This window comes from Osmerus mordax, chromosome 13 (genome assembly GCF_038355195.1).
Source record: "Osmerus mordax isolate fOsmMor3 chromosome 13, fOsmMor3.pri, whole genome shotgun sequence".
Classification (NCBI taxonomy): Eukaryota; Metazoa; Chordata; class Actinopteri; order Osmeriformes; family Osmeridae; genus Osmerus; species Osmerus mordax.
The window spans coordinates 17,224,273-17,246,001 of record NC_090062.1 but is presented as its reverse complement, the minus strand read 5'-3'; the positions used below and the strand labels follow the sequence as shown (position 1 = coordinate 17,246,001).

Genomic DNA, 21,729 nt, shown 5'->3' with positions numbered 1-21,729 from the left:
ATGTCCATGAGTCTCAGTCTCAGTGACGTCGACGTCACTTATAACTCCCTCAATAAATATTTTCTGAAACTTTCTCCCGAACGGTAGGTGGCGGTAGTGCACCTCTTAATGTTGGTTGCAATCTGCCATTAAAACGGAAAGAAGAGTGCAGATACACCAACGAGCTAGCATCGGATGGTCGTGCATAAAGAGAAAATCATGCCGATAGTTTGCCGTTTTTAAATCAAATAACGTTATTTTTTATGTTTAGACACTTGCAGTTTGTAGCGTTGGTACTTTACAGCCATGTCCACGGAAGGAACAGCCGACCAGGTATCTGGAAACTTTTCGTTGTGTTTTATTCATGTTGGCCTAGCAAAAGACGTGCTACTAGCTAACTGACGAGGCCTTTTCTACTTGCGTATGCAGCAAACCCGTTGTCAAACGGTGTTTTGTAACTCCACGGAACTAGTGTATATTGTTATGTTGCAGAATAAACAGCAATCTTTGTTTAATGTGGCCATAATACAATATCACTAATCTTGCGAATATTCTACACCTTTGTATTTCGTGTCTATGTACCTAACTATTTAGAAAGAATGCTGGCTAGTCTCAAGTTAGCTGGGCTAGCTACTAGTAGCGAACTGGTAGCTAAATGTTGCTAACGTGCTAGCTGGTAGTTCCCTTTTTCTGAGAAGTGGACGTTAGCAACTGGCTGCACTCGGTTAGCTAGCTAGCTAATCGTCTGCCACCAAGTTAGCATCCTGCCTCCATGTCAGTTTAACTATGCTATTTCAAGCATCTGTACGTGCTCATAGCTAACTGGACAGCAACCTAATTTAACTGTCCGGAAGTCGACGGCTACATTACGGTGCAGTAGTTCCATTAACGTGTCACGGATGTTGATTAGGTAGCAAGTTCGCATTGTAACCGGCCAGTCTCACTGTCCACCCCGATCAATTTGGTTGGGGGACGAGGTTGATTGAATATACAATTTAAGTACTCAAAGTACGATAGTAATATCAGTGCTTAAACGACTAAATTAAGATGTTGTGTCGGGTCTGTGAATCGTATATTTATGACGGGTAATTTGTAAAAAAATAAATAATTGTGTGCTTATTATGGTGTCTGCTGCTCTGAACAAAAGGTTCTAAGCGTGAGTTTGCTATCTAATATTTGTGTGTGTCTTCTGCAGGCGGCGGCAGAGTACGTCCCAGAGAAGGTGAAGAAGGCAGAGAAGAAGTTGGAGGAAAACCCATATGACCTTGACGCATGGAGCATTCTGATTCGAGAAGCACAGGTTTAGTGACTCAGAGTTGCCTTCCTCTTACCTGGGGTGATCACGGGTGGGAGATGGGGGTACGGGAGTAAAAAAGAGGGGTGGTGGGTAGGTTTCTAACAGTTCAAAGGTCATCCTTCAACTACATGTGACTTGTTTAAAAAAAAAAAAAAAAAGATGTTAATGCCTTCTTGCCCTTTTTAGAATCAGCCAATAGACAAGGCTAGGAAGACATACGAACGGCTTGTTGCGCAGTTCCCAAGTTCCGGACGATTCTGGAAATTATACATTGAAGCTGAGGTTAATACACTTTTCATTTCTCACTTTGACATGAGTGCATGAGTGCGTATACGTTAACAAGATCAACAATGTGATGTTCACACAGGCACACGCACTCGATTGAGATACTAGATTGAAACGGGTGGTGCTGAGGGACAATCCTAACCAGTTCTTATTTCAGCAGCAGTCTGTCAATGTTCTTGAGGTTTTTCATTTTTCCGATTCTTTAAATGGGGTTAAGTGCATTTGTTGCATGTTTGATCTGCAACAGCATTAAAACGTTTTTAATAGTATTGGAGTGCATTAGACTTTCATTCTCTTGTCGTGTCAATTTATTGCCTCCTGTGTCATTTCTTTGAGGTAAATTTTATTTTTATATAAAGAATGAATGACAGTGTCCAGCTTCACTTATTTATTTTTTTAAAGTTGTTTTTACTCCCCACCCCTTCCTCCCCTAGAACCCCTTCTAAACCCCTCTAATGCAAGCAGTGGGTCCCAAATCCTTTATATTTAGATGTCCCTGACTCCTCTATTAACTTAAGCGTAACACAATTTTCCCCACAGGGATAACATTGATGCCTCACCTTGATTACCTTCACAGAAGTCCAATCATAGTTGGTTCTCTTCATTAAAATACTTCTTCCACAGAGTGTCAAGTTAAGATGAACAGGCAGACCACCCTCATAGGTTTATTACATCACATTATCAATTGTAGTTTTTTTTTTTCTTAACAATAAGCTTCGTCTCTGTCTTCACAGCATAGACATAATTTGACCTTGCTTTTAATTATGATCTTGCAGCCTTGGCGATCTTGCAGCCATGGCGATGCACTTGACCTACCATAAGGGCAGAGTCTTGTTTTTACAAGGATTTTTGGGGACCAGATTAACAATTGGGGATTGGAATCCAGTTTGTGTATTAATTTGGTAAGTATTGGTGAATTACTTGAATGTTTAGTTTTACTGACCTTACGTTTCTACTGCCTGCTACATCTGGCCCATGCATAATATTGCAGAATGTTCAATCCAGACTTTTTATATATGTGTATATATATTTATATGCATGTCCGTGTGTGTGTGTATATTAATATATGTATATACACACATATATTTATCAAGAGACATACCATGGACCATTTCCACCAATGGAAGCTGGATAAAAAATCTCTCTATATATATTGGCTTTAATAGAAACAGAAAACCTTTCCAAATCACAGAAGTCCGTTCAAAGTCCAGCATGTGCTAAATTAACTTGACGTAGGATCATGACAAGCTTTTCAAAAGGATGACAGCTGCCGCTGATGATGCTCTGCAGACTTGAGGGAACTAAGTAGCTGGTGTAGAACCAGACAGAGCCTGGGAGGGGCCTGGGCTTCCACATGGGGACAGTGATCTGCACCAGGCCTGTAGAGTAGCTGGGCTTCCACATGGGCACAGTGATCTGCACCAGGCCTGTAGAGTAGCTGGGCTTCCACATGGGCACAGTGATCTGCACCAGGCCTGTAGAGTAGCTGGGCTTCCACATGGGGACAGTGATCTGCACCAGGCCTGTAGAGTAGCTGGGCTTCCACATGGGGACAGTGATCTGCACCAGGCCTGTAGAGTAGCTGGGCTTCCACATGGGCACAGTGATCTGCACCAGGCCTGTAGAGTAGCTGGGCTTCCACATGGGCACAGTGATCTGCACCAGGCCTGTAGAGTAGCTGGCTTCAGTGTTCGCATGTAGAGACCTCTTCCTTCACTCTGCTGCTGCCTCCTCTGATGAGAAAGAATCATCTTTATTTTTTGCCAAATGTGTGCTGTGCCAGGCAAAATGAGCACTGTTCTTTTTTTAACATTCAATTAAAATGTGCATTTCCTGGATGTCACTAAGAAGTTGTTTTTCCTCTGGAAGTTATTGCTGTAGTGGTGGTCTGTGTTCTCCCGAATGGTTGGTGTGTGTGGTTCACATGCAAAACCACAGGCAGTTGCCAAAGTTGAGCTGTACCCTCACCTTTTGCAAACACATTTACATACTGTAATAAAACAAGTAACCAGAGCAATTCTGTATTGTGAGTTATTGCATCTCCTCTCTGTGTCTGTGTTATGCATATTGCAAAAGCAGATGAAGTTTCACTTGTTATTCCAGTCCATTAGCTTCCCATAACCCAATAATCTTCCCGACATCACGCCCACACAGTGATGTTTTATTCATCTTAGACCGAGATGAGTCCTACTCAGTGGTCTGTCAGTTGTTGACAGGCTGGTTGAAGTGTGTGTGTGTGCCAGTTAAGTGATTGTCTGATTTGGCCTTGGTGTGTGTGATTGTAAAAGACATGTGGTTCACGCTTCTGTGAAATGTGTATAGACCGGTCAGAATGACCAAGAACAGCATCGCTGAAGTGCTGCAGGGCGTTTCTCATCAGTTGGACAGCTCTTGGATACTTTTGTTGTCTTGAAATTGCTCCATCAGTTTTTTTTTTGTATCCTCATACTGAGACGCTTCATGTGTGTGCAGTATCTGTTGATCTAACAAAACGATTCACAATAAACCAGCCTATTTTCATCAGTGTAAAACCAGTCTGTGTTTTTGTGTGAAACGCCATACAACTACACACATGACTTCATCTTTCTACTTCTTTGTTTTGCTGCTTGGTGATGAAGGCCTTGCCTCTACAATGGCCCCCAGTGTTGCTGTAGCTGGATGGCTGCTGGGGAACCATGTCATGTTCCTGGACAGCCTCTGTGTCCAGGAAGCCTGCCTTGTAGCAGACTGGGCCCTGCCTAAGGCCTTCCAGGGAGGCATTCGGCTTGTCTGTGAGAAAGGGCAGTTTCCACGGCTACCCAGCTTGTCCTTGGCTGCTTATACTGGATTTAATGACACAGATTATGTCTAAATCAGAGTGGAAAGGTGGAAGAGAGCAGTACAGGAAAGACATGCTTTTTCTTTGGATCTGTCTTTCTGTAAATCTTGTTTTTTGAGTTTTAACTGATGCATTTCTATGTATAGGTGAGATAAAGAGGAACATGCACTCCAATCCATTTGAAGTTAATTTATTTTTTATTTTCTATAAATCCTTCACTTGCAGTCATTAGGATATGTATCTTTGAAAAGAATAAACCCCTGTCCTCTTAAAAAAAAAATCCTTGTGTGAACTTCACTTTGTTGATCTCTGAAGGAGTGTGAGTTGGGATGTGTGTGGCTAAGCAAGCATGAATGCATGTTTCTCAGTCATATATGACATATTTCTTGATGATTTAACAATACATTTACACTCTATTCACAGGTCAAGGCTAAAAACTATGACAAGGTAGAAAAGGTGAGTGTTAATCTGAAGTCATAACTAAATATGAGGAGATCTTTGGTCCCATTTCTGCTATTTGTACTTTTATTGTATTTCTCTCGAGGGTCAGACCTGGGCGTTGTCTTGCACCAGAGGAAATTCCACCTGCAACTGATCAATAATCAAGTGTTCATATTTTTTTTTTACATGCAGTGCAGTGCAAAAATGTTATGCACCCAAAATAATGTACACAATTTTCATCTTAAATATATATGTTTTTGTCTGTTGTATTTGTGCTGCAGTATAAAAGTCACATTTTAAGATTTTTTTTGTGGTCATTTCATTATTTCTCCAAGCATTTTTGCTTAACTTAATTTTTTTTAAATTGCCCAAGACTTAAGCGCAGCACTGTGTACCGTATGTAAGATCAAGTCCTCCCTCGTTCAGCTCTCAGCCCAGTTGTTGATGTTGTCAGCTGTCTCTTCTGCCCTGTAGCTGTTTCAAAGATGCCTGATGAAGGTGCTGCACATAGACCTCTGGAAATGCTACCTCTCTTACGTCCGGGAGACCAAAGGAAAGCTGCCCAGCTACAAGTACGCTCACACACTCCTACACACCTCACACACACTCCTACACACCTCACACACACACTACACACCTCACACACACACTCCTACACACCTCACACACTCCTACACACCTCTCACACACTCCTACACACCTCACACACACACTCTTACACACTTCACACACCGCACACACACACACCGCACCTCACACTCACACTCCTACACACCTCACACACACATTCCTACACACCTCACACTCCTACACGCCTCACACACACTCCTACACACTGCACACACACACTCCACACCTCACACACACACACTCCTACACACCTCACACACACATTCCTACACACCTCACACTTCTACACACCTCACACATACACACACTCCTACACACTTCACACTCCTACATACACACTTCTACACGCCTTACACACACACTCCTACACACCTCACACACACTCCTACACACACACACCTCACACGCTTCTACACACCACACACACTCCTACACACGTCTTGCACGCTCCTAGACACATCTTGCACAATCCTACACACCCCTACACACCTCACACGCTTCTACACACCACACACACACACTCCTACACACCTAATACACTCCTTCACGTGCCACCATGGATGTGGTGGACATGGACACTCCTACACGTGCCCCTGGCCCCCCCTTGGTGCCCCTGCCCCCCCCCCCCCTGGTGGTGCCACTGCAAGTACCCCAGTTCCACGTCAGGAACTACCTCGTCTGTCTTGTGAGTCAACACGTGGTTTCTGTTGTCAGGGAGAAGATGGCCCAGGCGTACGACTTCGCTCTCGATAAGATCGGCATGGAGATCATGTCCTACCAGGTAAACACATTCAGTTTATCAGCACGATGGCTGACGACGCACACTGCTGTCATGTCAGTAATGTCTGTTCCTCCTCTCTCAGATATGGGTGGACTACATCAACTTCCTCAAAGGAGTGTAAGTAGTCTGTGTCATCAGAGCCCTGTCTGCCAGCAGAACTTGAACGGGACTTTAGCTCGGTGAGCTAACGACTCCCCCGTGTGTGTGTCCCCTGCAGGGAGGCTGTGGGCTCGTACGCGGAGAACCAGCGGATCACGGCTGTGCGCAGAGTCTATCAGCGGGGCTGCGTCAACCCCATGATCAACATCGAGCAGCTCTGGAGAGACTACAGCAAGTATGAGGAGGTGAGACGCCCATGACCAGACACCACCCCTACTCCCCCTGCCCCACCCCTACTCCCCCTGCCCCACCCCTACTCCCCCTGCCCCACCCCTTCTCCCCCTGCCCCACCCCTCCTCCCACAACCCTGCCCCACCCCTACACTCCCTGCCCCACCCCTACTCCCATGACCCCAATGCCTCAACCTGGAGGCTGTGGAACTCTATATCTATATATATATATGTATCGTTAATTTCTTCTGCTGTGTGGTTTCAGGGCATCAACGTGCACCTTGCCAAGAAGATGATCGAGGATCGCAGCAGAGATTACATGAACGCCAGGAGAGTTGCCAAAGTAAGATGCTTCGCTTGTTTTGGTTGTGTTGCACGTTGAATCTGAGTGCTGATGGATGTGTGTGTGACGTGTGTGTGTGTGTCAGGAGTACGAGACGGTGATGAAGGGCCTGGATAGGAACGCCCCCTCGGTGCCCCCTCAGAACTCCCCCCAGGAGGCCCAGCAGGTGGAGATGTGGAAGAGGTACATCCAGTGGGAGAAGAGTAACCCCCTTCGCACCGAAGACCAGACCCTCATCACCAAGAGAGGTCAGTCTGATCCTCCCTCCTCTCTCCTCCTCCATCCTTCTCCTCCTCCCTCACTTCGCAGTGATGTTAGCACGATAACTGTAAGGATGAGATCTCTCAGCAGGCAGGCCGGGAAGAATCACGACAATTCGAAAAAGGGTTGACTCGGTTTTATTAGCTCGACGTTGGATCATGCCATCAATCCACAACAGAGTGGCTAGCATGAGTGAGAACTCTCTTACAAGAGTGCTTAAATACAGTATCTGGACATGTTCAAACATAGAATGCACAGAATCGCTTCCTTAACGGGTCTTCAGTAGTCAGTGCAATGATACACTAGAACGTTCAACAGGTGAAGTGGTCGTTAATAACATAAGCCCTAGTTTGTACATGATTTGCCTTACTGTCTCCTAACTGTCTGGGCTGTGTGCTATATTCTGCTCAGAGGGGGGCCTCGCTGTATGACCTCTTGACCTCACAGAGACTCAAGCTTCTATGTACACAGAAAATCTGCATATCACTAACCCTTCCGTGCTGTGTTGCAGTGATGTTAGCATGCTAACCCTTCCGTGCTGTTTTGCAGTAATGTTAGCATGCTAACCCTTCCGTGCTGTGTTGCAGTGATGTTAGCATGCTAACCCTTCCGTTCTGTGTTGCAGTGATGTTAGCATGCTAATCCTTCCGTGCTGTGATGTTAGCATGCTAACCCTTCCGTGCTGTGTTGCAGTGATGTTAGCATGCTAACCCTTCCGTGCTGTGTTGCAGTGATGTTAGCATGCTAACCCTTCTGTGCTGTGTTGCAGTGATGTTTGCCTATGAGCAGTGCCTGCTGGTGCTGGGACACCACCCTGATGTGTGGTACGAGGCAGCACAGTACCTGGAGCAGTCCAGCAAACTCCTGGCAGAGAAAGGGGTAAGGATGTGGGGATGATGATGTTGGTGGTGGTGGTGTTGGTGGTGGTGGTGGTGGTGGTGATGTTGGTGGTGGTGATGATGATGATGATGATTATGATGGTGATGATGATGATGATGATGGTGATGATGATGATGGTGATGATGATCTTGTTCCTCCCTCCGTCTCCAGGACATGAACAACGCCAAGCTGTTCAGCGACGAGGCGGCTAACATCTACGAGCGCGCCATCGGCACACTGCTGAAGAAGAACATGCTGCTGTACTTTGCCTTCGCTGATTATGAGGAGGTGAGGACCTGATGACACCCACACACCCAGATCACCCACACGCCTACCCACTCATCACCTCCCTCACCTCCCCCACCTCTCATCTTCTCTCCCTCACCTCTCATCTTCTCTCCCTCAGAGTCGCATGAAGCACGAGAAGGTCCACAGTATCTATAACCGCCTGCTGACCATCGAGGACATCGACCCCACGCTGGTCTACATCCAGTACATGAAGTTCGCCCGGCGGGCGGAGGGCATCAAGTCAGGCCGCACCATCTTCAAGAAGGCCAGAGAGGACCTGCGCACACGACACCACGTCTACGTTACCGCAGCACTCATGGAGTACTACTGCAGCAAGGTGGGGCGCAGCACACACACTGATATACCTGCACACGCACACCTGCACACACACACACTGATATACCTGCACACACACACACACACTGATATACCTGCACACACACACCTGCACACACACACACACACACACACTGATTTACCTGCACACACACACCTGCACACGGACACACACTGATGAGTCTTATTAAGGGCTGACGGCACCAGAACCACACTGTTGACGGTGTTTTGCTGAAAACCTGTTTATGTTCTGTGTTTTCTCCCAGGATAAATCGGTGGCCTTTAAGATATTTGAACTCGGCTTGAAGAAATATGGAGACATTCCAGAGTATATCCTTGCATACATCGATTACCTCTCACATCTTAACGGTGAGTTAGATCTTTCAGTCTGAACGAATACGCACATCAGTGATGCATAAATGTTACCATGGAGGTTCTCATTCTCTCCTCTTCCCCCCCTTTCAGAGGACAACAACACCAGGGTTCTGTTCGAGAGGGTCCTGACCTCTGGGAGTCTCTCACCAGAGAAATCAGGGTAGACTGAGGAATTTATTAACATGTCTCACAGATCTGCTATGTCCAGACTGTGTGTGTCTTGTTCCTTCTCTTTCTCTCTTATTTTGTTTCCTCCTTTCTCCCCCTCTCCCCCTCTTCCGCTCCCCTGTCTCCTCTCCCCCTCTCCTGTAGGGAGATCTGGGCCCGCTTCTTGGCGTTTGAGAGCAACATTGGCGACTTGGCCAGTATTCTGAAGGTGGAACGCAGGCGGTTTACAGCGTTTAAGGACGAGTATGAGGGCAAGGAGACGGCCCTCCTGGTCGACCGCTACAAGTTCATGGACCTGTACCCCTGCTCGGCCAGCGAGCTGAAAGCACTGGGATACAAGGTGTGTGTGCTCCCCACAGCGCCCCCTCTAGGAGGGAGGGGTATTGTGTCTCAGGCTGGTTGGATGGTGGTTGTGTTTCTCTCATAATAACCAATTCTGATTCTGATTGTGTTTAAAAGTAAAACAAGAAAATTATGTAGATTCTTATTTAAGGTGTGTGTTTCTCTGTGTGTGTCTGTGCATGTGTGTTTCTCTGTGGCGTGTGTGTGTGTGTGTGTGTGTGTGTGTGTGTGTGTGTGTGTGTGTGTGTGTGTGTGTGTGTGTGTGTGTGTGTGTGTGTGTAGGACGTGTCCCGGGCTAAGCTGGCAGCCCTGCTTCCAGAGACAGTGGTGACCCCGTCCACCCCCGCCCAGAAGGACGAAGCCGACCGAAAGCCAGAGTACCCCAAACCTGACACCAGCCAGATGATCCCATACCAGCCCCGCCACCTCGCCCGTGAGTACCCTCCGCCCCTCTACCCAGCCCCCCCGCCCCTCTACCCAGCCCCCCCGCCCCTCTACCCAGCCCCCCCGCCCCTCTACCCAGCCCCCCCGCCCCTCCGCCCCTCTACCCAGCCCCTCCGCCCCTCTACCCAGCCCCTCCGCCCCTCTACCCAGCCCCTCCGCCCCTCTACCCAGCCCCTCCGCCCCTCTACCCAGCCCCTCCGCCCCTCTACCCAGCCCCCCCGCCCCTCTACCCAGCCCCCCCGCCCCTCCGCCCCTCTACCCAGCCCCTCCGCCTCTCTACCCAGCTCCCCCGTCCCTCTACCCAGCACCCCCGCCAATGGTTAGAGATTAAACAATTTGGAATGGAAGTTAATGGTCACAGAAAAACAAACCTGTGTGTATATATTTATATGTGTGTGTGTGTGTGTGTGTGTGTGCCCCTAGCTCCAGGACTCCACCCTGTGCCAGGAGGGGTGTTCCCTGTTCCTCCTGCAGCCGTCGTTCTCATGAAGCTGCTGCCTCCACCCACCTGCTTCACGGTAACACACACAATATATACACACACCACAAACACAGTCCAGTTGCTCCTTACTCTGAAGATTATCGACTTCCTGTCTCTTTACTCTGACTTCCTGTCTGCTCCAGGGGCCGTTTGTGCAGGTGGATGAGCTGATGGAGAGCTTCAGGAGGTGCTCCCTGCCTGAGAGTAAGTTTTCACCCTCCTCCACCCTCAGCATCGTTATACGAGCACATTCTTTGTCTATAACAACCCAACAAACAAATCCGGTGTGATTCTTCCCTGCTTGCAGCGGTGGACGCGGCAGTGGAGCTGATCACCGGCCGTCTGCCGGACGCCGGCGGCGAGGGGAACGGCTCCATGGAGAACCACGCCACCGCCAAGTCCCTGAAGAGGCCAAACGCAGACTCTGACGAGGACGATGAGAAGGGCGCCGTGGCACCGCCTGTGCACGACATCTACCGCGCCCGGCAGCAGAAGAGGATCCGGTAGACGGGAGTGTCGCCGTCACGCCGTCCTGTCGCCGTGTTGACGTGTTGCCGGGGCAAACTGACACATCTTTAAGTTTCAGAAGAGTGAATTTGTCAAGAAGGTCCAGTCTGTGTTGGGCCTTTTACACACACGCACACACACACAACCTGTGATTTTTGTGTTTTTGTTATTTGTTTTTTTTAACAGTTTTATTTTTTAAAACTGGATGCTATACTGTACAAAGTTTTTAATTCAACCCTTGATTTGACACGAGTTGAGTTTAGGGCCAAGAGGTGCTCACTGGACGACGTTGTGAATCTGCCTGTTTTTTCTAGCGAAGAGGGGAGAATTCATTTCCTTACAATAAAAAGGGGAGACGAAACCAAAGGATACTGTGTTGTCTTTTTTGTTGTTTATAGAATTCCTGCTCTGATCCAGCAGTATGTGAAGTCACCACTGGAGAGCTGCATACAGCTAAACAGGCCAGTCCAGGGCTGCTCTTGCAAAAATCTTTCCTTTGAAAGATTAATCACAGTAAAGAGATACCGTGTGTGAGGAGGAGGGGGGGATTATAACAAAACAAAAAAAATAACATTCTTCTTGTATCGGTTCCTTGTGACCTATGAACTCAGGTATTTATTTCCCCACTTCTAGAATCTCGAGATACTTAAAACGCCATGTCTAGTCAACAAAAGCCAAAACGTTTTTCCCCCAAAACGTGGCCTATAGTAGCGATCAGAGCTACACTACGCAACTATATAGGTTGTTTTTCTCTAACTGAGCCAGTGGAGGGAGACAGCGTCAACAACAATGAACCTGCATACAGACAGAAACAACCGAACCCAGATCTAATCGACAGTCCATGTGTATAAAAAGTACGGCACACGAAAGTTTGCTGCAATTTGCACTGCGGACGGTGCAAGACTCACCTTACCAATGATTAACGACAGCAGGTGCATGGCAAACTGCAGGGATACGCCCTGAACCTTAAACTGGATTTGGTGGGAGGTACAGGCAACGGCTGTTCCTGTGACATACTGTTGTTGGTTTAATTTGAATGCATGCCAGAAGATATGGGCAGATTTCGTATAACGTGGGCTATTAAATAACCAATACTGTACCAGTTAAATGTCGTTTTGTCAGTAAAAATGTGCTGTGTAAATAATATAATTTAAACATATGACTGGAATAAACTGCGCTTTGTTTATTTGTGGCGATACAGTGACCAAAATATGACCACATCGCTGTCAAGACCTGGTGACGAGGTGGGTTTACAATATCTACTGCGTGGGTGACGGCCCCGCTGCACACCTGTTGCCTTCACCACCAGAAGCCAGGCCAGGGCTCGCGATGGGGGCGGGGCCTTACAGTTGCCATGTTGTCGTATTTAGTTACGTGCATTGCAGACAGTAAAGCAGCTCGTTTTGTCAGGCTGTTGCCTCTGATGTCCCTCCTGGGTGATTTAATTACTAGAATATTGTATTATTCACCAGGGCCTTGGCAAATAGAGGGCTGGGATACTTTTAAAATGTATTTTCCTATGTTCCTCCAGCGTTAGAAAACATTTGACATTCATGAATGTAAAAGTACATCATAGTGAATGTATGAATTAGAAAGCTACACAGACACTACCCATTAACATAGGCAAGGATGAGCTGTAAGTGTAAGTCCGATGGGCTGTTGTCCATTCAGTGTTATTAAGTTTTAAATCGCCTTACCTCCTGTGATTCACCACGTATGATTCAGGGCAATCTCTGTCCACGAAGGACACGGTCATGAGGATCATATGTTTACATTTGCAGTGACGTGGTGTGACGTTCCGGGCAGTAACAGTATAGAATTTGTGAGGCTATTGTTTTACATTCTAAACTACATTAAAACTGCATTTGAAAAGGTTGTGTCTACCATGCTGTAGGTAACAGGTGTCTGACCAAATGAGAAAGGCAGATGGTTGTCACAATCCAAATACATGACACAACAGGTTCTGACAATCAGGCAAATTCGACCAGCTGACGCTGTTATTTTCCACTTGTTCATAGGACTCTTGTATCATGGTATGATCGGGTGTCTATCTCATGGATATCTAACATTAGTTAATTTAAAGCAGTTTATTTTGTAGTTAAATTGTTGACCAAATGGGAATTGACATTTTCAGCATTGCCTCTTTAATTTCTATTACGTAGCCTACGATGAAATCCAAATTAGGACTATCTCCACAACACTCGAGTTAAGCACCTCTTGAGAAAACAGAAGCTGGGCAGTTTCCTTAGCAACGTGCATATCTATTTGTACTTCGTGCAGAAGAGAATTTTGTCGCCAGATTAACAATCCATTAATCATTTCTATTATTTTGCGTTTATGGTCGTTAAGAGAGAAAAATATCTGACAAAAAGGAGAAATGTATCGCCATTTTATTATATCCCTGAATTTACCTTTCAAGATAATAACCACAAGATAGGGACCTACTGTACTTTTCGGTGTATTTCTTTCTAACAACATACTTACATTAAATGACTTCCCTATCCATAATGCCCGGTCGCTCCATGAAAATTGCTTTCACAGATGTCACCTGTCATGCGCGTCTCATCGCTAAGCTCTTGCTTTGATTACCTTGGTCTAGCCAGCTCCATCCCATCAGCTCACAAACATCTAGCACGCAGCTGAGAGAGAGAGAGAGAGAGAGAGAGAGAGAGAGAGAGAGAGAGAGAGAGAGAGAGAGAGAGAGAGAGAGAGAGAGAGAGAGAGAGAGAGAGGGACATGTTAGGAAGACAGCTAGAACGGGAGCAGCCCTCGAGATAGAAGGGTAACGGACACCACTTCGAAGATGGGCTTCGTGGCCCGAAGAGACCGGAGAATAACTTGAACATTACAAAAACGTCCCGGGAAAGATTTGGTGTCACAGAACGTTAAAGTGCATGAGTTATTTGAAGTTTAAAATGTGGGAGATGATGGTGGTGTTGTTGAGAGCGAGCTCTCCCCTCTTGTCGTCTCGGACAAGATGGCAGCAATGCAGGCAGACTGTGCATGCTATGGGTGTATAAGTCCATAACATGTTCAGAGAAGCCCTGGATTCTACCTATCGTTAATCTACGTGAAGGTAAGATGTCAGTTGTATTTTGATATTATTTGCAAACAAGATATCCTGTGAATTGTCAACGAGAAAGATGGAAAATAATCTTGCTAGCTCGCTAAGCTAACTTCTTGAGCCACAAATATACTCTGCTTCGGCAGTCCACCTAGCTAGCTAGCTTAGTAGCTTTTTGATTTGAGGGCAGAAGCTGGTAGCCTACATAGATATAAATCCGTAACGTTTTATTATATTCTACTGTCAATGGTGAGTAATGGGGTTACAGATGTCTTTGTGTCGGTTGGCATGACGTGAGTTCCTCAGAACTTATGACCGAAACTAATATGACAGATGTCAGGTTACGTAGACTGATTCCCAAAGACAATTAATTGGAAGTTCTGTACTGTCAAAGTATTGTAGCTCGTAATCCTGGCTCAGTTAGTATTTTAAAAGATAAGGTTCATCAAGGGAATTATGTTTCTCAGCATTGCCCTCCCCCCACGCTCCATTGCTCAGCCTCTATTTTAACCAGCACCAGCCTGTCTACGTGCAGGTCAACCCCGCTTTTAAAAGCTAATTTAGGGGTCGAGCAGAGTAGCGTTATGCTTGTTTTGTCATTTTAAAGAGACGTTAAGTGTTTGATATTTCGACAGCCTTGACCAAAAATACTCCCAACTCCTTAGTTATAAACTTCATTGAACGTTACACAAAGTAAAGTTAGGGAGTACACGAATCTATTTTAAAAGCATACTTTGTTCACATCCTCAAGCTATGCCGCTCCCACACCGCTAACATTCAGCTCGGTATTCTGCTAATTGATCCCTTATCCTGTTTTGACATGCATTCCAGAGCGTGCCGATTTCATGACGCCTCCTGTTTTATTGACGAGCATACTTCTGTGTGTTTGATGTTTTCCCTGCCAGTCTGAAGCGGTTACCTACGTTATTGCCTTATAGTCTGAAGTTCAACTTCCCCTTAAGACAAACAGCTCTCGCTATACACTTTGCTCTTTGACTCCTGTCTGCACTCTTGTTGGAAGATAAACTATTGTTGATGGCCCTGAATTTTCAGAGTTGTTTTTGTGAAGGACGTTGCCTACAAGTTGATAGTCCTGAATTCTGTCTGGTCCTGGCAAACAGACAGCTATAAGTGAGGACTGTTCTGTTGACTTCCAGCAGAGTGTTAGTTTGAAGGCACAAATTTGATTATGAGAATCACTTATTCAGACCAACCAAGACATGAGGAACAACTTGTATTAGCTCTTTAATCAGACTTTGTGATGAGTCCTTGCGTGACTGAGCTCTGCTCGCTCTGTCAGAAAAAGCTTAGAATCTTGGTTGTTTTTCTGTTTCTCACTAATCTGATAGCAGTGCAGGAAGGAATGTGTAACTTTGGCGAGAGAGAGAGAGACAGAGAGACAGACACACACAGACACACACAGACACACACAGACACACACAGACACACACAGACACACACAGACACAGACAGAGTGTGTGCTGCTGCTCTCCGTCTCGTGGCTTCTTTATTGAAGCAGCACAGTCTATTAGCCCGAGATGTGTCTCATGTGATCTAACTTTGCTCATTCAGCCCTCTCCACACCCCCCCCTTAGCAAACAAAGCAGTGCCCTCCGATGTCTGATTTTCACCCGAAGCCTGTTGTCCTGTGAAGGCCTCCTATGTGAGTGTCACAGAGACGGGGTTGTGGTGATCTAAAGGCAGTGTATGTATCAGGGTATGTTGTTGAGTAAGCCTGGTAAGAGATGTTTCGATATATTTTATGTCGTTCGGGAGGCCTGTTTAGAGATATTTCATGTTGACTAGGCCTGGTTAGAGATATTTCATGTTGAGTAGGCCTGGTTAGAGATATTTCATGTTGACTAGGCCTGGATGATTCCCCTCCCATGACCTAATCCCTTTTTTCTCCATCAGCTGTTTATGTTTGAGCATTTGAATGCACCCCCCCTTTCTGTGGCAAATCAATGGTTGGTCTAGTGTCACCGCACAGTATTGATGTGCCCTGCACTCAATTTGTTTGTCTCCACAGTTTCTAAGTGGAGCACGCTGTATGCAATTTGTCGGGCATCAGCTTTTGTTTATCCATTAGCGTATATTAGCCAGCTAGGATTTAGAAGGGTTCGCTATTCTTCATCCACGTGGTTGTACGCTTGCCTGATTGCCGCTTGGCTGTTTCTCTGGAATAGGATCAGTTCCTGTTAGATAAAGGATCCTCTCTTTCTCGTTTTTAAAATGTGTGTACACGTGCGTGACCTCACGGCTCTATCTGTGCCCTGAAGGTTGTCTGGTTTTGGTCTCCTCACAAGACCAGCTCATGTAGAGACCATGTGAGGGAAGAGCAGGGCTTCAGTGCTGCTACAGGGGCCATGCATTACCGGGACAGCTCTACAGAAGAGCCACTTGGCCTTCTGCTGGGCTTAGATGTGAAGGGACGCAGGCAGGAAGAGGCCGGTGCCATGGCAGACACCACGACTTCTGTTGCGTCTGAGACAGAGAGCAGATGGACGGTGTACAGGCAGGATAATCTGTCTGACCGGGGCTGGGCTGGGGGAGGGGGGGAGGGGGGTACAGGAGGCAGATGAGAGTACTTGCGTAAGTCACTTAGATTTCTCCTCGATGATGGCAGGTGGGCCCCGTAAGATTACCCAAACTTGCGAGTTTGTCGTTTTTGAGTTTTGCATTCCGACATTTCGGACCATAAAATGGACCTTACCGTAATACAAAGATGAACTGAACTGAAAAGCCTCTGAACTAGTCAGGGTAATAGCTGCATCACCTGCCATAACTGCCTTGGGGAACCAATAGAAACAAATGTGTTGAGCTGACTCAGTCAGTCAGCTCAGGGACTGTTGATAGAGTAGCGTTTGAGAGAAAGTACGAAGGCTCTGAAATGACTGACAGTATTTTTACCTCACAGCTTTTAAGACTTTCATCTACAGTTTGGCTTGTTTGGGACTTTCCAAGGGGATGTCTCTTGTTGCTGTTCCTGACAATGAAACGTGTTTTGAAAATGTATGACGTAAAAAGGATGGAGGAATGGCTTATCATGAAGGCTGTTGCTTTCACAGAGGGAGAGAAAATTTCAGAGGAATTTGTTTGGTCTGTGGTAAAACAAAAGTTATTTTGTTCATCCAAAGAAAAGGAAAAAACCCTGAAATGTTTTGACCTTTTGAATTTATAGCCACATCCTGTTTTCTATGCTTTTTAGTGGACATTGACTGGAGTTTCACCACAGCATGGCAACCTAAGTACTTTACCGTATTGTTGACCTATGTAGTCTTTACTGGAACTCTCTCTAACCATACAAGCCAAATAGGCTCGGCTATATATAGCTTGGTGAAGCGTTCAGTAAAGTTGTTTTATGTGAAGCCAAATGAAGCAAGGCCCATGTGTGTGGACTAACCTTGCTGAAAGGCTATTTCCAGTCCTAGGCGTTTTTGAAAGTGTTTTTTTTATATTTATTTTTTTGCACCTTGTTACTGAATCAATTGCACCTCTTTCACAGTGACACGTCCCCCCCCCCACACACACACACACACACACACACACACTCTTTCACACACACGCACAATGCATTACAGGCCTATTTGTTTTTCCTCTGCTATCAGCTGTTGCGAGCCTTGCACCCCCTTTTCTCTGTGCGTCCATGTCCGTTTCTCCTCACAGGAGAGCGAGGGAGCAGGGGACAGGTGTGGGCTGGTTATTTTTTCACCTCGGTTGAATCCTGACCCGCCCAGGGGTCAAAGGTCAACTGCGCACAATTACTTTGCTGCCGAGAGGCTGTCGAGAGAAGGGGAAAAAAAGACTGAGTGAGGGATGATACTGGCCCCTGTCCCCCTGTTCAGACGACAGTGTCAGGCTACAGAGGGTAAGAATAGCAGAGCGCTGCAGCTGCCACCCTGTTGGCTTGTCTAAGCTAAAGACCCTTTTAGTCCCAGGCCCCTTTGGTCCAGGAGGCCCTCCCCAACACTGCTGTGAGGGTGGAGATGAAGGGGTGGGGGTGGGGGGGTAGGAGCAGGCGTCCAGGGACTAGCTGGTCACTGTTACAGGCAAGACGGTAGCTATCGTGTTGATGGTTTGACACACAAAGCCTGTCTGGTGGAGGAATGGCTGTGTTTGCTGATAGTGATGTCCTGTGAGGCCTGCGTCTTGGCACCCCATCTCTAAACAGGACCATGAGATGAGCTGGTGCGAGGCGAGGCTTATCTCCCTGTTCAGAAGAGGGTCTGGAGGGGGCTGGGCAGGCGGACTCTTGTTATCAAGACTCAGGCGACGAGACGGTTTCCGTCGAGCAGATTTTTCTCTGGGGGGCGGGGCCACGCTGGAGGAGCCTGTTTCCTGATGACTTCTGGGTATTTGTCTTAGTTGTTGGGGTTATGTTACGCTAGTTTCTTGAAGTGGGATTTTGGACATTTTGCTGTGTGAGTAAGCGGAAAGTCAGGGATTTGAGCAGCTGGGCTCAGTGAGGATCTGTGTTTTTCCATCTCTCTGTCAGGCTGGTGGGACAGGAAGTGGGACCTTCTGTGGAACGAATGGGTCCTGTGGCTCAACGGACAGATTAGTCCGCAGATGGAGGAGGCAAGACAAGTGTGTTAAGCCGGGGGAACAATGACGATGTTGGACAGCAAACACAATCCTCTGTTCTTCCAGCAGGCACTTTATCCAGTGACGTTAAGGAGAGGGATTTGAGCCTGCAACCTCTTAATCTGCAGTCAGAGGCTCTAACGCTGAGCTATGCCTCTCCATGAAATAGGGTGCTTCTAAAAACAATTTACCTGGTGAATGGATTCACATTCACAATTCACATTCATTGTTCAGATGAGATGCCCTCAGCCTAGATTGATCAGTTACCCGAGTGAGAGGTAACTGAGATCAGTAGAAAAAGCAGTTTTCTGAGTAATGAAGACAGGTCATGAAGACAGGTCTGGATAGGACTTCTACTCTACAGGTGTCTGTGATCTGCCTGAAGTCTGAAATATCTCTGTCTCTGTTTACCCGTAGTTTTTTCTCTTCTTAAGATTTATTTTTGGTGGCATTTCTGCCTTTATTATTTATTTCTGACAGAGATGGTGTTTGGACAAGACGTTTGGAGAGAGAGGGAGAGAGAGGGAGAGAGAGGGAGAGAGAGGGAGAGAGAGGGAGAGAGAGGGAGAGAGAGGGAGAGGGAGGGAGAGGGAGAGGGAGGGTGAGAGAGGGTGAGAGAGGGGGAGAGGGGGAGAGAGGGAGAGAGAGGGAGAGAGAGGGAGAGAGAGAGAGGGAGAGAGAGGGAGAGAGAGGGAGAGAGAGGGAGAGAGAGGGAGAGGGAGAGGGAGAGAGAGGGGGGAGAGAGAGGGGGAGAGAGAGAGAGAGGGGGGTGGGAGAGAGGGAGAGAGAGAGAGAGGGGGAGAGAGGGGGAGGGGGGAGAGAGAGAGAGAGAGAGAGAGAGAGAGAGAGAGAGGGGGAGAGAGGGGGAGGGGGAGAGAGAGGGGGGTGGGAGAGAGAGAGAGAGAGAGAGAGGAAGAGAGAGAGAGGGAGAGAGAGAGAGGGAGAGAGAGAGAGAGAGAGAGAGGGGGAGAGAGGGTGAGAGAGGGTGAGAGAGGGGGGAGAGGGGGAGAGAGAGGGGGAGAGAGAGAGAGAGAGAGAGAGAGGGGGGAGAGAGGGGGAGAGAGAGGGGGAGGGGGGGAGAGAGAGAGGGGGGTGGGAGAGAGAGAGAGAGGAAGAGAGAGAGAGAGGGAGAGAGGGAGAGAGAGGGAGAGAGAGAGAGGGGGGAGAGAGGGTGAGAGAGGGGGAGAGAGAGGGAGAGAGAGGGAGAGGGAGGGTGAGAGAGGGGGAGAGAGAGGGAGAGGGAGGGTGAGAGAGGGGGAGAGGATGGCATGCGGTGAAGGGGCCTGGGCTCCACAGTGAGGCCTCAGCCTTCGTGGTGCGTTCTTAGTGGCTTCTTAGTGACCGACACCGGGCCCACGATCAAAAAGTAACCTATTCATTTCTCAGTGGGTCATTAAACCCAGCTCAGGCCTTACTGTGGCTGCCCTCTACAAATACTCTTGACATATTATAAAAAGAAAGGTACAATCCAAAGTAACATACAAAAAGTTCTGAATTGAAATAGAATTGTTGAAAAAGGGCTAGTGTTTATGTGTGTGTGTGTGTGTGTGTGTGTGTGTGTGTGTGTGTGGGCATGTAGAGTGTAGCCTACGGTTTGCAGGCGGTTGGATAAGCTTATCTATATTAGGTTAGGGTCGTTGTTTACAGCTGATTGGACGCGTATGTCACTGGCTTCCTGCTTGTTCTGAACATGGGGGGGACCTTGTTCCCTTCCTGCTTGTGCTGAACATGGGGAACAACATTAACCAGAGCACTCTATAGCAAACCACTCAAAGAAGGGTTCTGTCATTGTTAAGACAAGAGTTGAACTGGATCTAGTACAATATCTTTAGTGCCTCGTGTTTTTTCCCTTCGTTTCGGAAGCCTTTCTGTGTCAGCCAGACATGTCATGGACTAGCCTGAACAGACCTGTCTTGTAGATCTCATGTCTGATTCTGTCATGAGTGATTCAGACAGTGGGCTGGCATTCAGCTCCCCTCATGTGGAGTAAACTGTGTGTAGATGAGGATGAAGCCAGGGAGGCACAACTGACAAGTTAGGTCAGTAATGTTGTTTACTTTATGTCATATTTGCTGAAATAAACTTCACATCCTTATAGCAACCAATAAATATAAAGGTTTGACAGTAAAATGTAATACATTTGATGAATGTGAGCTTTGCAGGACTGGAATAAACATGGCATTCCGACCAAATGCAATGATTGTTCCGACAGTAGTCAGTTCATGTGTTTTGGGGGAGTGGCTTTGAAGGGAGGGAGGGTGGGATATTTTGGTTTGAATCCTTTCGAACTCAAGCCAAAATTGCTAGGTTCGCAAATCTTGCCTACCCTGCCTTTAATGCCAGTCTCCAGCCTAGCGCAGCCTGGCACACAGCCCTGTCCTCCCTCCCTCACCCTCCCTCCTCACCCTCGCTCCACACCCCTCGCTCCTCACCCTCGCTCCTCACCCTCGCTCCTCACCCTCGCTCCTCACCCTCGCTCCTCACCCTCCCTCCTCACCCTCCCTCCTCACCCTCGCTCCTCACCCTCGCTCCTCACCCCTCCCTCCTCACCCTCGCTCCTCACCCTCCCTCCTCACCCTCCCTCCTCACCCTCCCTACTCACCCTCCCTCCTCACCCTCCCTCCTCACCCTCCCTCCTCACCCTCGCTCCTCACCCTCGCTCCTCACCCTCGCTCCTCACCCCTCGCTCCTCACCCTCCCTCCTCACCTTCCCTCCTCACCCTCGCTCCTCACCCTCCCTCCTCACCTTCCCTCCTCACCCTCGCTCCTCACCCTCCCTCCTCACCCTCCCTCCTCACACTCCCTCCTCACACTCCCTCCTCACACTCCCTCCTCAACCTCCCTCCTCACCCTCCCTCCTCACCCTCGCTCCTCACCCTCCCTCCTCACCCTCCCTCCTCACCCCTCCCCTCCTCATCCTCCTCCTCACCTTCCCTCCTCACCCTCGCTCCTCACCCTCCATCCTCACCCTCGCTCCTCACCCTCCCTCCTCACCCTCCCTCCTCACCCTCCCTCCTCACCCTCCCTCCTCACCCTCCCTCCTCACCCTCCCTCCTCACCCTCCCCTCCTCACCCTCGCTCCTCACCCTCGCTCCTC

At 47.8% G+C, this 21,729-nt stretch overlaps 2 protein-coding genes across 2 annotated transcripts in view; both read left to right on the top strand.

The window, feature by feature from the left end:
• Nucleotides 1-160: 160 nt before the first annotated feature.
• On the top strand, nt 161-11,340 carry cstf3 (cleavage stimulation factor, 3' pre-RNA, subunit 3). The gene is made up of 20 exons (XM_067249322.1): nt 161-312; nt 1,175-1,279; nt 1,463-1,558; nt 4,803-4,835; nt 5,295-5,392; nt 6,165-6,231; nt 6,314-6,348; nt 6,449-6,575; nt 6,826-6,903; nt 6,989-7,151; nt 7,934-8,043; nt 8,215-8,331; nt 8,450-8,668; nt 8,934-9,036; nt 9,133-9,202; nt 9,355-9,550; nt 9,835-9,985; nt 10,420-10,514; nt 10,621-10,681; nt 10,785-11,340. The coding sequence occupies exons 1-20, from the start codon at nt 286-288 to the stop codon at nt 10,982-10,984; spliced, it is 2,151 nt and encodes a 716-aa protein (XP_067105423.1). The 5' UTR covers nt 161-285; the 3' UTR covers nt 10,985-11,340.
• A 2,387-nt stretch (nt 11,341-13,727) lies between these two features.
• Nucleotides 13,728-21,729, top strand: part of LOC136955494 (homeodomain-interacting protein kinase 3-like) — a 45,307-nt gene continuing 37,305 nt past the window's right edge. Inside the window, 1 exon segment of the mRNA XM_067249208.1 lies at nt 13,728-14,060. Within this exon segment, the coding sequence (XP_067105309.1) occupies nt 13,988-14,060 (73 nt within the window). The 5' untranslated portion in view covers nt 13,728-13,987.